This window comes from Crotalus tigris, unplaced genomic scaffold (genome assembly GCF_016545835.1).
Source record: "Crotalus tigris isolate CLP2741 ecotype Arizona unplaced genomic scaffold, ASM1654583v1 scf7180000024361.1375286210:1436186, whole genome shotgun sequence".
Taxonomy (NCBI): Eukaryota; Metazoa; Chordata; class Lepidosauria; order Squamata; family Viperidae; genus Crotalus; species Crotalus tigris.
In genome coordinates this window covers 462,964-479,003 of record NW_024100529.1, presented here as the reverse complement: position 1 = coordinate 479,003, position 16,040 = coordinate 462,964, and the positions used below count along the sequence as shown (strand labels likewise).

The 16,040-nt window shown below is 50.0% G+C and overlaps 1 protein-coding gene across 3 annotated transcripts in view; it reads left to right on the top strand.

Annotated features, from left to right (window-relative positions):
- Window positions 1-16,040, top strand: part of PRSS56 (serine protease 56) — a 70,915-nt gene that overhangs the window by 43,170 nt on the left and 11,705 nt on the right. For all 3 annotated transcript variants that reach the window (XM_039327394.1, XM_039327393.1, XM_039327392.1), the window contains 4 exons: window positions 1,758-1,946; window positions 7,213-7,374; window positions 11,188-11,290; window positions 14,261-14,405. In XM_039327394.1, the coding sequence (XP_039183328.1) occupies window positions 1,758-1,946; window positions 7,213-7,374; window positions 11,188-11,290; window positions 14,261-14,405 (599 nt within the window). The remainder of the gene's footprint in view (window positions 1-1,757; window positions 1,947-7,212; window positions 7,375-11,187; window positions 11,291-14,260; window positions 14,406-16,040) is intronic.

The window sequence follows — 16,040 nt, the reverse complement described above, 5'->3', positions numbered from 1 at the left end:
GGTTAGTTTCCATCTGTGCTTCTTGTCCTGCCTTCAGGCGCTTTAGAGAATAGCTTGACTCCCTCTTTTTTGGGGCAACCCCTGAGATATTGGAACACTGCTGTCATGTCACCCCTCGTCCTTCTCTCCATTAAACTAGAGATACCCAATTCCAGCAACCTTTTCTTATATGTTTTAGCCTCCAGTCCCCTGATCATCTTTGTTGCTCTTCTCTGTACTCTTTCTAGAGTCTCAACATCTTTTTTACATCGCGGTGACCAAAACTGAATGCAGTATTCCAAATGTGGCCTTACCAAGGCCTTGTAAAGTGGTATTAATACTTCACGTGATCTTGATTCTGTCCCTCTGTTAATGCAGCCTAGCACTGTGTTGGCCTTTTTGGCAGCTGCAGCACACAGCTGGCTCATAGTTAAGGGATTGTCCACTAGGACTCCTAGATCCATCTCGTAGTTACTACTATTGAGTCTCAGGTACCACCTATTCTGTACCTGTGCGTTTTGTTTTTTCTTGCCTAAGTGCAAAATCTGATTTTTCTCACCATTGGATTTCATTTTGTTAGAGAGGGCCGGCTGGGGAATTCTGGGAATTGCGTTCCACCCATCTTAAACTGGACAAGGTTGAGAAACACTGGCCTGGACTTACACAGCTTGCAAAAACCCAAATCTAACTTAGCCAAACCCATGAGCCGTGATGGTGCAGTGATTTGAATGCAGTACGGCAGGCTAATTCTGCCCACTGCCAGCAGTTCGATTCCCACTGGCTCCAGACTGACTCAATCTTCTAACGAGGACCCAGATGGTTGGCGGGGGGGCAATATGCTGGCCCTGTAAACTGCTTAGAGGGGGCATTATAAAGCAATATATAAGTCTAAATGCTATTACTATGAACCAAATTTTGCAGCCACATTCTCATGGAATGTGAGATCCTGCCTGTGGTTCAGGAACTGCTAAGGGGGAAGGTTTTTTTTTAAAAAAAGAAAATGTTATTGATTTTCTAGTTCTACATTTAAATATTTAAAAAGCCACATGGCGGCCAAGTTAATGGACCATGCAACAACATACAAGTATCTTTAGTACAAATCTCAAACTCTTACGTTAAATATGTCCTCTCCTTTCTCCTTAGTAATTTACTGTCTCATATGTAAATTAGTGCATTTCTGATTATATCGACTAAATAAAAATAACTTTCTTACGTTTGTCAATAATTTTTACCTTAGACCAGTGGTTCTCAACCTTTTTAATGCCGCGACCCCCAACCGGTCGTAAGTCGAGGACTACTCAACCAGTCGTAAGTCGAGGACTACTCAACTGGTGCAGCACCGTTTGCAGAATGGGACTTTTGGCGGGCTCAGCAGGCAGAGACAGCCTGGACAATTCCTATTGGCTTTTGAAAGCCAATAGAATTAGACTCTATTCAAGAGAGTCTATTCTATTGGCTTTCAAAAGCCAATAGAATAAAAGGCAGTAGCACAGCTAAGGAAAAGGGGGAAAAAATGGCGGACTGCGTTGTTTGGCGACCCCCGTGAAATGGTCGTTCGACCCCAAATGGGGTCCCGACACACAGGTTGTGAACCACTGCCTTAGACATACCCTAGTTGTTTTAACATTCAATCTTTATGGACAATCAATGTCCTAATTAGTTTTTTTCCCAGTTTTTAGTTTCCCGTTAATGTTTAAATTTCATATTTATAATTTTCAAGTTTTAAATATGTTTTCTGCCGCCCCCCCAACTGCTCTTCTCTCTCCTCCTCTGGTCAGAATCGCCCTCCAGCCGAGAGCCCAGCTGTTCAGAGTGGCTGGCTGCCGCTCGGATCCCGGGAGACAAACAGCTGGCGGAAGTCCGTCGCTTATGTGCCTTCTATGCGCAACCGTGCGCCCGGTCGCCCAGCCCTGCAGCTTGTGCCCAGGCCGCTGAGGAGGAGTGCAAGGGGAAGAGACAGCAATGTGGTAAGGGGCGTGGCCCCCGAAGAAGCTTATGCACGTAGTCCTCAACTTACGACCGCAGTTGGGCCCAAAATTTCTGTTTGCGAAGCCAGAACATCGTTAAGCGAGGTCACACTGTTAAGCAAATCACTACGGTCGTGATTCATTCATTCACTGCAGTCGTGGTTCAGGGATTCATTCATTCATTAAGCAGTCTGGCTTCCCCTCCCCCATCGATTTTGCTCATCGGAAGCTGGCTGGGAAGATTTGTTGTGTCCCAGCCTATGTGAGTCCTTGTTAAGTCACAAGCATCAACTCCTCTTTTAACAAGTAGGCTGGAAATGCAGGGAAAACAAACCCCTTTTATTAATTAGGTACAGACCTGCAAAATGTCCCCCAAACAAAGGCAAACAAAACACGATGCAAACGGAGAACTTTCACCAGCAAGGCAAACAAAACAGGATTCAGACGGAGAATTGTTCAGTAAGGCAAACAGAACAGGATTCCATGAAACTTGAGTCCTCTGCAAACGGTTGCCTTCAGCAACCAGCACCGCCCACACCTTCCCTTTTCATTATGCAGCCCCCAGGCGTGGCTTCTCAATGCCTTCTCCTTCTCCCTTGGAGCCGCCCCATTGCCTCCCTCCGTCCTGCTCTTGTTGCCTGTCTGCGTTTGTGAGCGTCTGTAACGGTGGCGAGCCTATGGCACGCGTGCCAGAGGTGGCACTCAGAGCCCTCTCTGTGGGGACGTGCGCCGTGCCCCAGAGAGGGCAACTGTTCCTCTTCAACCAGCCGCCTGCTAACTTACCACCATCCCACATGGCTGGATGCAACCTGGCACGGCTGGTTTCCCTCCCCCCCCCGTCCCATCCCTCCTGGCCTCGCATGCTCTCCTTTTCCCAGGCACGACCCATTGCATCGTCTCCTCAGCTGTCGGCCGGCCGTCCAGCTCAGAGGCAGCTTCTCTGAACTTCTCGGGGTGGGCTGCAGAGCCCCAGAGTGCACCGGTCAAGGGGCTGGCAGGCTATGGTTATTGACGGACACCGTTGGCCCCCATGCGCTCGCTGGCCTCTGTGTGCAGGGGCCGATGGTGTCAGGCAGCAGCCGCCCTGCCTTGCCTCACCCCGCCTACCACCGCACCTGCCAGAGACCCCCCTGGATCTGCCCCAACCCTACCCACCCCCTACAGGTGCCTCTCCCCACGAGCAACATTGAGCTGACCATGCCCACCTTGGCCACACCCACCCAATCTGCCATGCCCACAGCCACGCCCATCCAGTGGGCCACGCCCACCTGGCACGCGGCGATAAATAAGTGGGTTTGGGGTTGCAGTTTGGGCACTCGGTCTCTAAAAGGTTCGCCATCACTGTTGTAGAGCGTTTAAGCTTGCAACACATCTTTATGGTCTTTTGAACTGCCTGACTCTCCTGATTTCCCCAGCGCTTGACTTTAATCCAAGAATCTGACCAACTAACAGTCAAGGGAAATGAGTGGGAGATAAGACAGGCATTCGAGGCGGGCTGGACCGAGATCTCCTGCGAGCGAGCAGGGGCTCCTGACTTATGATGCATTCGACCCCTCCCTTGGGCTCAGCCTGGTCATCGCCTACGCAACCCCATTTTATGACTGTTGTTTAATCAAGGACTACTAAGGAGCTTGAATGGCTAGAACGCCGGGCAGGAGGTTATAATAAGCCCGCGTTAAAGACCCAAGAGTTGCCATGGGGCAGGGTTGAGCTCTCATCCTTCCCTCCAGCTCCTGCAGGGACATGAAAGGAGTCCCCAGCTGGGCATCCCCAGGGCGACGGTGATGTCACCGGCTAATCTTTTCGAGCCAGAAGACTCGGTGCTTCTTATGAGGAAGACTCGGTGCTTCTGAGCCGGAAGCCTCGGTGCTTCTGAGCCGGAAACATCGGTGCTTCTGAGCCGGAAGCCTCGGTGCTTCTGAGCCGGAAACATCGGTGCTTCTGAGCCGGAAACATCGGTGCTTCTGAGCCGGAAGCTTCGGTGCTTCTGAGCCGGAAGCTTCGGTGCTTCTGAGCTGGACGCCTCAGTACTTCTGACCCGGAAGCCTCGGTGCTTCTGACTCGGAAGCCTCGGTGCTTCTGACCCGGAAACCTCGTTGCTTCTGACCCGGAAGCCTCAGTGCTTCTGAGCTGGACTCCTCAGTACTTCTGACCCGGAAGCCTCGGTGCTTCTGACCCGGAAGCCTCGGTGCTTCTGACCCAGAAACCTCGGTGCTTCTGACCCGGAAGCCTCAGTGCTTCTGAGCCAGACGCCTCGGTGCTTCTGACCCGGAAGCCTCACTGCTTCTGACCAGGAAGCCTCGGTACTTCTGAGCCAGAAGCCTTGCTGCTCCTGACCCAGAAGCCTCAGTGCTTCTGACCTGAACGCCAAAAAAAAAAAAAAAAAAAAAAAAGGTCAAGGACTCTCTGTCATCCTAGAATCATAGAGTTGGAGGAGACATTAAAGGTCATTTAGTCCAGCTAGTATCTGCTACCGGCCATCCATGGGGGAGGGGTAAAGATGAGGGGTGCAAGAATGTGATTAAAACCTCACTCTTTTTTTGAGCTTGTTGTGCCTGGCTTCGATTCCGTGATTGGGGAATGGGGGATTACACACACACACACACACACACACACACACACACACACACACATTTTATTGGACTACCCTTCCTTTCTTCACCAGGTAGTTTTCTCTTTCCTACACCGTGAAACCATGATTTTCAGGATGGTAATTTACAAAGAGGAATACGGCAAAATGAGAAAATAATGAGTTTTGTACGATGTTTATTCCTACATTTATCATCCTGGAGTGTTAGGAAAAATGGAGTGATTCTGTACAAAATACATTAGCTGCTTTCGTACATAAGGGGTTTTTTTTGGGGGGGATAATAAGTTAATTTCCCCATAAGTGCTACATTTTTCCCTTTTTTGGAGCCCCCCCCGAAACACCTGGAACAGGGACACTGCTACTTTGCAGCACTTCTCTGCTGTTTAGCCTCTTTTTAAATGGGCTGATTTTAATAGCATGTCTGAATAAGGCAAGAATCCCTCTTTCTCAGTTGTAAGGAATAGAAGATTTCATTTTTCTTAATGAGGAGGGGATTACAATAGAAGCAGATGAGGCAGAAACAAAAACCACCCCTTCTTTCATCTTTGGCAGTTAGGTTTTTTTTACAAAACAGATTATGAAGTTCAGGAAGGAAGGGAGAAAGGAAGAAAGGGAAGAGGAAGGGAGGGAGAAAGGAAGGAAGGAAGGAAGGGAAGAGGAAGGGAGAAAGGGAGGGAGAAAGGAAGGGAGGAAGGAAGGAAGGGAAGAGGAAGGAAGGAAGGAAGGAAGGGAAGGGAGGAGGGAGGGAGAAAGGAAGGGAGAAGGAAGGGAGGAGGGAGGGAGAAAGGAAGGAAGAAAGGAAGGGAGGGAGGGAGGAAGGAAGGGAAGAGGAAGGGAAGAGGGAGGGAGGAAGGGAGGAAGGAGGAAGGGAGGAAGGAAGGGAAGAGGGAGGCAGGAAGGAAAGGAGGGAGGAAGGAAGGAAGGGAAGAGGAAGGAAGGGAAGGGAGGAGGGAGGGAGAAAGGAAGGGAGGAAGGGAAGAGGGAGGGAGGAAGGAGGAAGGAAGGAAGAGGGAGTGAGGAAGGAAGAAAGGGAGGGAAGAAGGAAGGGAAGAGGAAGGAAGGAAGGGAAGGTAGGAGGGAGGAAGAAAGGGAGGGAGGAAGGAAGGGGAAGGAAGGAAGGGAAGGGAGGAGGGAGGGAGAAAGGAAGGAAGGGAAGAGGGAGGGAGGAAGGGAGAAAGGAAGGAAGAAAGGAAGGGAGGGAGGGAGGAAGGAAGGGAAGAGGAAGGGAAGAGGGAGGGAGGAAGGGAGGAAGGAGGAAGGGAGGAAGGAAGGAAGGGAAGAGGGAGGCAGGAAGGAAAGGAGGGAGGAAGGAAGGAAGGGAAGAGGAAGGAAGGAAGGAAGGGAAGGGAGGAGGGAGGGAGAAAGGAAGGGAGGAAGGGAGGGAGGAAGGAAGGGAAGAGGGAGGGAGGGAGGAAGGAGGAAGGAAGGAAGAGGGAGTGAGGAAGGAAGAAAGGGAGGGAGGAAGGAAGGGAAGAGGAAGGAAGGAAGGGAAGGGAGGAGGGAGGAAGAAAAGGAGGGAGGAAGGAAGGGGAAGGAAGGAAGGGAAGGGAGGAGGGAGGGAGAAAGGAAAGAAGGGAAGAGGGAGGGAGGAAGGGAGGAGGGAGGGAGAAAGGAAGGAAGGGAAGAGGGAACGAGGAAGGAAGGGAGCGAGGAAGGAAGGAAGAAGGAAGGGAGGGAAGGGAAGAGGAAGAGTAGCAGAAGGAAGGGAAGAGAGAAAGGAAGAACAAGGAAGAGGAAGAAAAGGGAAAAGAAAAAAGGGAAGGAAGGAAAGCAGGGCCAGAGGATGAGAGAAGAGAGAAATGGGAGAGAAAGGAGGGAAAGGAAGGACAGAAGAAGAAGGAAGGAAAGAAAAGAGTAAGGGGAAGACAGGAATGGGGAGAGGAAGCGCAAGGGAGAAAAAGGAGAGAGAAAAGGGGAAGGGGAAAGACCGAAGGGAGGGGGAGAAGGGAAGAGGGAAGAGGAAGAAAAGGAAGAAGGAAAACGGAGGGGAGGAAGGATGGGAAGAGGATTCAAAGAGGAAGAGAAAGAGGAGGGAGGAAAGAGCAAGAAGAGAAGGAAGCAGTGTAGGAGAGAAAGGGAAGGAAAGAAAGAAAGAAGGAAGGGGAAGAGGGAAAGAAAGGAGGGGAAAAAAAGGGGGGGGCAGGGAGATTAAAAAAAAAAAGCAAAGCAGATCACTGCATCCAGGAGAAGAGTTTGAATCCCCTCCCCTCCCCTTCAAATCCCGACTAAAATGGAACCCACAACGCAGGCGGTCCTCAACTTACGACCCACGGGCCCAGAATTTCTGTCGCCAAGGGCAACATTTTTTGCCCTGTTTTACCACCTTTCTTGCTACTCACGTTCAGCGAATCACCCCAGCTGTTAAGTTAGTCACAGGTCGTTAAGTGAATCTGGCTTCCCCCCCCCCCCGCCCCATTGACTTGGCTGGTTAGAAAAGGGGGATCACATGACCCCCCCCGGGACACTGCCGCCGTCATAAGTACGAGTCAGCCAGTGGCAGGGCGTCTGAATTTTGATCACGTGACCACGAGGGAGGCCGCAACGCTCGTGAAGTGTGAAATACGGTCATACGTCGCGTTTTTTTTCAGTGCCGTTGTGGCTTCAAACGGTCACTAAATGAACCGTTGTAAGTCGAGGACCGGCTATCTAACAACCCTAACCCTCATTTCTCCTCAGAACTTCGCTCCTACCTCCAGAGCTTGCTGGATTTCCTGCGCCGGGCGGAAGAATTTTTCCGCACCCGGATTGATTTCTCTTTCTTCACACATTCTGTGCCCCGATTTGCGGAAGAAATTTACGGGTACCTCTTCTCCCATCGAGGGCACCTGCACCCCCCAGGTATTGGCTGAATTTCGGGGAGTAGGGTGGTGGTGGGGGGAAAGGTTGTCGTACCTGTGGCTGACCAGGTTTAAGCCTAACCAAGCTTAATGTGTTGTGTGAACGCAGCAGTGTGACTGACCAGGTTTAAGCCTAACAAAGCTTAATGGGTGAACGCAGCGGTGTGGCTGACCAAGTTTAACCCTAAGCAAACTTAATGTGTTGTGTGAACGCAGCGGTGTGGCTGATCAAGTTTAACCCTAACCCAAGCTTAATGTGTTGTGTGAATGCAGCGGTGTGGCTGACCAGGTTTAACCCTAACCAAGCTTAATGTGTGAATGCAGCGGTGTGGCTGACCAGGTTTAACCCTAAGCAAGCTTAATGTGTTGTGTGAACGCAGCGGTGTGGCTGACCAAGTTTAAGTCTAACCAAGCTTAATGTGTTGTGTGAACGCAGCGGTGTAGCTGACCAGGTTTAAGCCTAACCAAGCTTAATGTGTTGTGTGAACGCAGCGGTGTAGCTGACCAGGTTTAACCCTAAGCAAGCTTAATGGGTGAATGCAGTGGTGCGGCTGACCAAGTTTAACCCTAACCCAAGCTTAATGTGTTGTGTGAATGCAGTGGTATGACTGACCAGGTTTAACCCTAAGCAAGTTTAATGTGTTGTGTGAACGCAGCGGTGTGGCTGACCAAGTTTAAGTCTAACCAAGTTTAATGTGTTGTGTGAATGCAGCGTAGCTGACCAGGTTTAACCCTAACCAAGCTTAATGGGTGAACGCAGCGGTGTGGCTGACCAAGTTTAAGCCTAGCCAGCCTTAATGTGTTGTGTGAATGCAGCTGTGTGGCTGACCAAGTTTAACCCTAACCAAGCTTAATGTGTTGTGTGAATGCAGTGGTGTGGCTGACCAGGTTTAACCCTAATCAAGCTTAATGTGTGAATGCAGCGGTGTGGCTGACCAGGTTTAACCCTAACCAAGCTTAATGTGTGAATGCAGCGGTGTGGCTGACCAGGTTTAACCCTAACCAAGCTTAATGTGTGAATGCTGCGGTGTGGCTGACCAGGCTTAACCCTAACCAAGCTTAACGTGTTGTGTGAATGCAGCGGTGCTTTACAGGGCTTGAGAAAATGTGTCATGGGAACAGGCCTGCATTTAAATAACTCAAATTCGTTTTCAGCAAAGACATCCTTGGGGGGGGGGAGGGAGTTGTCAAAGAAGTCAGGCTGCGAACAAGCAGTTAAAAAAAAACTTTTTTTGCCCAACCAAAAGGTTTTGATGTCTACGGAGATTCTCAGGCATCCAGATCACGGTTGTCCCAAAGGTGATTTTTTTCAGGAGGCAACTGGACTTCTTTGTTTTTCTTTGAGGATGTTTCCCTTCTCGTCTCGGAAGCTTCTTCAGCTCTGACTGGATGGTGGGGAATGGAAGGATTTATACTCCTTGCAGACAGCTGGTCATTTGCCTATTTTTAGAGGGTCGTTGAGGCCACCTGGAGGCTTATCTGTGTCCTCAGGGTCACCTGAGTGGTGCAAATGGCTGTGGAGCCTTCTTAGAACCGCTGAAAGGACCCGTGTTGTAGACGGGAGATAGTCGGAGTCGTATCCCCCACTTCCTCTGTTGAGAGAGGGCTCTTCGCTTTTGGATACAAGTACATTACAACCCCTTTTTTCAAATTAGACCCCTCTTTCGAACCACCAAGTGTCCTCAACTGGGATAGCTGGCTGGGGAATTCTGGGAGTTGAAGTTCCAGCGTCTTCCACCTGCCAAAGTTGAATATGACTGGCTAAAATTTAGAGCAGACATGTCAAACACAAGGCCCGGGGCCCGGATACGGCCCGCGAAGTGGTTTCATGTGGCCCGCGAAGCCATCCTGGAAACAGTGAGGGAACGGCCCCCCGCTGCCTTGGCCCTGGCCCAGGCTGGCCAGGAGCCAATGCACAATTTTGTGGTGGCCATCTATGCTGAAACGCATTCAGTCTTAGCTCCACAAGGCTGTCTGGAAACAGTGAGGAACCAGCCCCTGCCGTGTCGGCCCTGCCCTCTGGGTGCATGCTGGGGAGGTGTCCCCCTTTGTGAGGAATGAAGAAATGCACCATCGCCTGGAAGTGGCCAGCAAATGGCCCTGGCCTACTTCACATATCCGGCTTGATGGGCTCTGCCCTGGTCCCACCCCTTTCTGCCAAAGACCCTCAGATCTGTCCCACTCCTGCCCAGGCCCCCACAGGGATCCTTGACGCGAATGATATAGAGTTGGCCACGCCCACCCAGTAGGCCACACCCACTCCATCCACGCCCACCCAGTAGGCCGCACCCACCCAGCCCCTCCCTCTCCCCACAGGGCAACCGCAATGCTGATGCGGCCCTCAATGAAATTGAGTTTGACACCCCTGATTTAGAGCAGTGGTTCTCCACCTGTGGGTCGGGACCCCATTTGGGGTCGAACGACCATTTCACGGGGGTCGCCAAACAACACAGTCCGCCATTTCCCCCCCCCCTTTTCCTTAGCTGTGCTACTCCCTTTTATTCCTTTGGCTTTTGAAAGCCAATAGAATAGACTCTCTTGAATAGAGTCTCATTCTATTGGCTTTCCAAAGCCAATAGGAATTGTCCAGGCTGTCTCTGCCCTGCTGAGCCCGCCAAAAGCCCCATTCTGCAAACGGTGCTGCACCAGTTGAGTAGTCCTCGACTTACGATCGGTTGAGTAGTCCTCGACTTATGACCCGTTGGGGGTCGCAGCATTAAAAAGGTTGAGAACCACTGATTTAGAGCAATCCGGGCAGCTTTGGAAACCCAGACCTTCCTAGGCAACGATGAGAAGGGGCTGTCAGCTCTACCAATGAGCGTGGCTGCCGCCATTTTCCCTCTCGTCCCTGAGATGGCACCGGGCGCCGCTTTCTTTCCCAAATTATAAGGTGACCAACCGTCCTCCTTTAGGGAGGACAGTCCTCCTTTTGTGAGTTCTGTCCTCCCTCGAAAAGTGTCCTTCTACATGTCCTCCTTTTCGATATTTGAAGACTAATCTGCAGGGCTTTTTTTTTCTCACAGAACGCTCAGATGGCGTTCCAGCACCTTTTTTGATGGTTTTTTTTTCAACTTTTGAATGAGCTGTGTTACTCCCCCTATTGGCTTTTGAAAGCCAATAGGAATTGTTGCTGAGCAGGCCAAAACACCCAGCCAGCAAACTTTGCACATGCAAGTTGTCTACAGCAAAGGCAAATTGGCAGGAACTTTGCACCCCTCCCTGCTACCCAACTACACCATCTCCTAGTTAGTCTCAAAGATACCTGGAGGAGACTGGAGCGGTGACGCCACAGTAACTTTCTCTTGGTCTTCGGCCCTGCTAGGGCAATAATGGCTGTGGATGCAAGAGGCAGGGGGGCGGGGCTGCTGCGGGCGGGTGTGTGTGAGGGGTGGTGGTGGCTGGTTGCCCCCCGTGTTGTGGGAGCCGCAGGGCCTGCTCTACACAGGGCTGTGCAGGGTGGGCGGTGGTGCTGGCGGGGCGGCTGCAGGTGGGGTGTGTCGATGGCGGGCTGCCTCCCGGGGCCGGAGCTGGTACTTTGGGAGCCGCGGGGCCCGCTCTACACGGCGGGGAAGCAGTGCTGGCAGGGCGGCTGCGGGCGGGGGTGCGGCATGTAAGCATAATTACAATATAAAATGTTATTGTTACAAATGTTTTTTTATTATGCATTTATGATATTATAGTGTATTCTGTATTGTTGCAATGAATAAAATGTTTCTTTTATTTACGATATTTTTTTCTTCAATTTATTTGTGTCCTCCTTTTCATTGTAAAAAAGTTGGCCACCTTATAAATTAACACCTGTGTTTCCTTAAAGACCAGGTTCCAAAGGCGGACGCTGGAATGGCGAAAGGAAAATGGAGTCCCTCGCCTCAGTTTGGGAAAATGCAGAAGCGCGAGGCTCCGACTTTCATGAAAAGGTAAGGCTCCCTTTTTGTGTGTCTTTCTTGGGTCGGTCTGCACACCCGAAGGGCAACTGTCGGGGGGGGGGGTGAGAGACAGTTTTAAAGAGTCGAGATGGTGGCCACATCCATGCAATTGAAGCACTGCTTTTGGGACAAAGGAGCGGAGCTTAATAGCCAGAGCAATAGCACTTAGACCAGTGGTTCTCAACATTTGTGTGACGGCGACCCCCGTCACACAAACGTTATGCGCATGCACGGCGCCACCCCGGAGGGGAGAAAATGGCGGATCGCCGCCTTTGGCAACCCCCGAAAAATGGTCGATCGACCCCAAATGGGGTCGCGACCCATAGGTTGCGAACTGCTGACTTAGACTTATATACCGCTTCACAGTGCTTGGACAGCCTATTCTCCAAAGCGCCTGAAGGCAGGACAAGAAGTAATGAATGGAAACTAACCAAAGAGAGAAGCAGCCTAGAACTAAGGAGGAATTTCCTGATAGTAAGGACAATTAATCTGTGGAACTGCTTCCCTCCAGAAGCAGTGAATGCGCCAACTCTGGAAGTTTTTAAGAAAGAGACTGGACACCCATTTGTCTGAAAGGGTGTAGGGTTTCCTGCCTGAGCAGGGAGTTGGACTAGATGTCCTCCAAGGTCCCTTGCAACATAATAATAATAATAATAATAATAATAATAATAATAATAATAATAATAATAATAACGCAGTGACATTGATAGACTTTATCTACCAAGGCAAATAGGTGGGCGTGGAATGCTACAAGTACATCAGATGGTTGAAGAAGAAAAAATGGCTTTGGAAGAATATCGGAAGAACAATGATGAAGATGCACTGAAATTAGTATATCAGGAAGGCTTACTAACTACTGGAGAGACCAAACTGGCCTACAAGAAAGACCAAATGAAGAACAGAATAGAGGCATGGGAAGACAAAGCACTACATGGCCAATACATGAAAAAATAGCTGGAAAAGCAGATAATAATAAAACCTGGCAATGGCTAAGAGCAGGAAAATTGAAGAAAGAGACCGAGGGACTAATTCTGGCTGCACAAGACCAAGCCTTAAGGACAAATGCATACAAAGTCAAAATTGAGAAGACAGCAACAGACAGTAATTGCCGCCTATGCAAAGAAGCTGAAGAAACAGTGGACCACTTGGTAAGCTGTTGCAAGAAGATTGCACAAACTGATTACAAGCAGCGGCATGACAAAGTATCAACAATGGTGCATTGGAAGATCTGCAAAAAAATATCATTTGCCTGTAAGCAAAAACTGGTGGGATCATAAAATAGAGAAAGTCATAGAAAATGATAAAATTAAACTGCTCTGGGACTTCAGAATTCAAACAGACAATCACCTGCAACATAACACCCCAGACTTAACAATTGTCGATAAGAAAGACAAAAAATTCTGGATAGTGGACGTGGCAGTGCCTGGAGACAGCAGAATAGACGAGAAAGAACTGGAGAAGATAACAAAATACAAAGACTTACAAATAGAAATAGAAAGACTGTGGCAAAAGCAAGCAAGGGTAGTACCAATAGTCATAGGCTCCTTGGGTGCAATCCCAAAACAACTGGAGCACCACTTGAACACCATTGGCATTGACAAATTTGCTATTAGTCATTTGCAAAAGGCGGCCTTATTAGGAACTGCTTCCATCCTGCGACGATATCTGTAATACCATCAAACATCCACATCTGCCTATCCCAGGTCCTGGTAAGGACTCGATAGGTAGACAAAATGCCAAATCCAGTCTGAACATCTGGCTGACTGTGCGATGATCGATAATAATAATAATAATAAGTAGTAGTAGTAGTAGTAGTAGTAGTAGTAGTAGTAGTAGTAGTAGTAGTAGTTGGAAGGGATCTTGGAGGTCATCTAGTCCAACCCCCTACTCAGGCAGGAAACCCTATACCATTTCAGACAAATGGCTATCCAATCTCTTCTTAAAAACTTGCAGTGTTGGAGCACTCACAGCTTCTGGAGGCAGATTGTTCCACTGGTTAATTGTTCTGTCAGGAAGTTTCTCCTTAGTTCCAGGTTGCTTCTCTCCTTGATTAGTTTCCATCCACTTCTTGTCCTGCCTTCAGGGGCTTTGGAGAATAGCTTGACTCCCTCTTCTTTGGGGCAGCCCCTCAGATATCAGAAGACTGCTATCATGTTACCCCTTGCCCTTCTCTTCATTAGACTAGACCAGGGGTCTTCAAACTTGGCCCCTTCATGACTGCTGGACTTCAACACCCAGAATTCCTGAGCCAGCATGGGGAAACTATGGCCCCCTCATGACTCGTGGACTTCAACTCCCAGAATTCCTGAGCCAGCCTGGCTCAGCTTGGAAACCTCTCCCTTTCCCCTCAGCATGGCTGGCTCAGGCATTCTGGGAGTTGAAGTCCACGAGTCATGAAGGGGCCATAGTTCCCCCATGCTAGCTGAGGAATTCTGGGAGTTGAAGTCCACGAGTCATAAAAGAGCCCAGGTTGCCTACCCCTGTACTATAGGGTAGTCCTCAACTTATAGCCATTTGTTTAGTGACCGTTCGAAGGCACAGCAGCCCTGAAAAAAAAAAGGGACTTAGGACTGGTTTCCCCACTTACGACTGTCACAGCTTCCCCGTGGTCGCGTGATCCAAATTTGACAGTTGCCACTGACTCATGGTTATGACGGTTGCGGCATCCCGAGGATGTGATGCGATTCCCCTTTTGCGACTTGCTGAACAGCAAAGTCAATGGGGGAAGCCAGATTCACTTAATAGCCGTGCTCCTAAGTTAACAACTCCCAAGTGATTCCCTTAATGACTGTGTAAAGAAAGGTCGTAACCTGAGGAAATGCACTTAACGACGGTCTGCTCAGCAGCAGAAATTTGGGGCTCAATTGAGGACTGCCTGTACTGTCCATTGATGGAGAACAGAAAGCAAGACCCTGTTTTTCGGGCCTTGGGCTGACCCCCCTTTTTTCCTCCCTTTTACAGCCCCCCTCCTCCCCTCCTCCCTTCCTTTGCCTCCTTGTTCCAAGGCATCGGGCCCAACCTGGCTGACTGGGTGCAGGAGCTGAGCAGCCCAGCTGAGCCTTTGGCAGCGGCACCTGTTGGACAGGAGACCAGGCGCTTCCTCCAGGTATGGGAATTGGAGCTTTAGAAGTCGAAATGGCAGGTATTGTGTCTTGAGCAGAAGCAGGAATAATGCATTGCAACTCAAAGGAATAGAAGAGCAGGAGTTGTCGAAGCATTAACAATAGCCCTTAGACCAGTGGTTCTCAACCTGTGGGTCGGGACCCCATTTGGGGTCGAATGACCATTTCATGGGGGTCGCCAAACAAGGCTGTCCGCCATTTTCCCCCCTTTTCTTTGGCCACGCCCTTGGTACCCGGTAATGTATAAGTGGTTGGGGGTCACCACAACATGGGGAACTGTATTATGGGGTCGCAGCATTAGAAAGGTTGAGAACCACTGCCTTAGACTTATGTACAGCTTCACAGAGCTTTACAGCCCGCCCTAAGCGGTTTACAGAGTCAGCCTCTTGCCCCCCAACAATCTGGGTCCTTATTTTGCCAACCTCGGAAGGATGGAAGGTTGAGTCAACCTTGAGCCGGTCAGGATCGAACTGCCGGCAGTGAGCAGAGTCAGGCTGCAATGCTGCACTCTAAACACTGCACCACCACAGAAGGGAGGGAGGGAGGGAAGGAAGGAAGGGAGGGAGGGAGGGAAGGAAGGGAGGGAGGGAGGAGGGAAGAAAGGAAGGGAGTGAGGGAGGGAGGAAGGAGGGAAGGATGGAAGGAAGCAAGGAAGCAAGGAAGGAAGCAAGGAAGGAATAGAGAGTATCTTGCTCAATAGTAGTAACTGTGAGAGGGATCTTGGAGTCCTAGTGGACAGTCACTTAACCATGAGCCAGCCGTGTGCGGCAGCTGCCAAAAAAGCCAACACAGTGCTAGGCTGCATCAACAGAGGGAGAGAATCAAGATCACGTGAAGGGTTAATATCACTTTACAAGGCCTTGGTAAGCCACACTTGGAATCCTGCATCCAGTTTTGGTCACCACGATGTAAAAAAGATGTTGAGACTCTAGAAAGAGTGCAGAGAAGAGCAACAAAGATGATCAGAGGTCTGGAGGCTAAAACGTATAAGGAACGGTTGCTGGAATTGGGTATGTCTAGTTTAATGAAGAGAAGGACGAGGGGGGTGACATGATAGCAAGGTTCCAATATCTCAGGGGCTGCCCCAAAGAAGAGGGAGTCAAGCTCTTCTCCAAAGCACCTGAAGGCAGGACAAGAAGCAACGGATGGAAACTAACCAAGGAGAGAAGCAACCTAGAACTAAGGAGAAACTTCCTGACAGTGAGAACAATTAACCAGTGGAACAACCTGCCTCCAGAAGCGGTGAATGCTTCAACACTGGAAGTCTTTAAGAAGAGACTGGACAGCCATTTGTCTGAAATGGTATAGGGTTTCCTGCCTGAGCAGGGGGTTGGACTAGCTGATCTCCAAGGTTCCTTCCAACTTTTTATTATTATTAATAATATTGCTATTTAACAACCAGTTCGCCAAACTGAATGATACATTAGGTATTGGTTCTGCTGAATCGGCTGAATCCCGCCACTGTCTGGATCTCCCCCAACCCTGCCTGGCCCTCACAGGCATCCCCCCCCCACGAGCAACATCAAGGTGGCCACGTCCACCTCGGCGATGCCCACCCAGACTGCCGCAACCACTGAAGCCATGCCCACCCAATGGGCCATGCCCCCTGCCCACCCTGA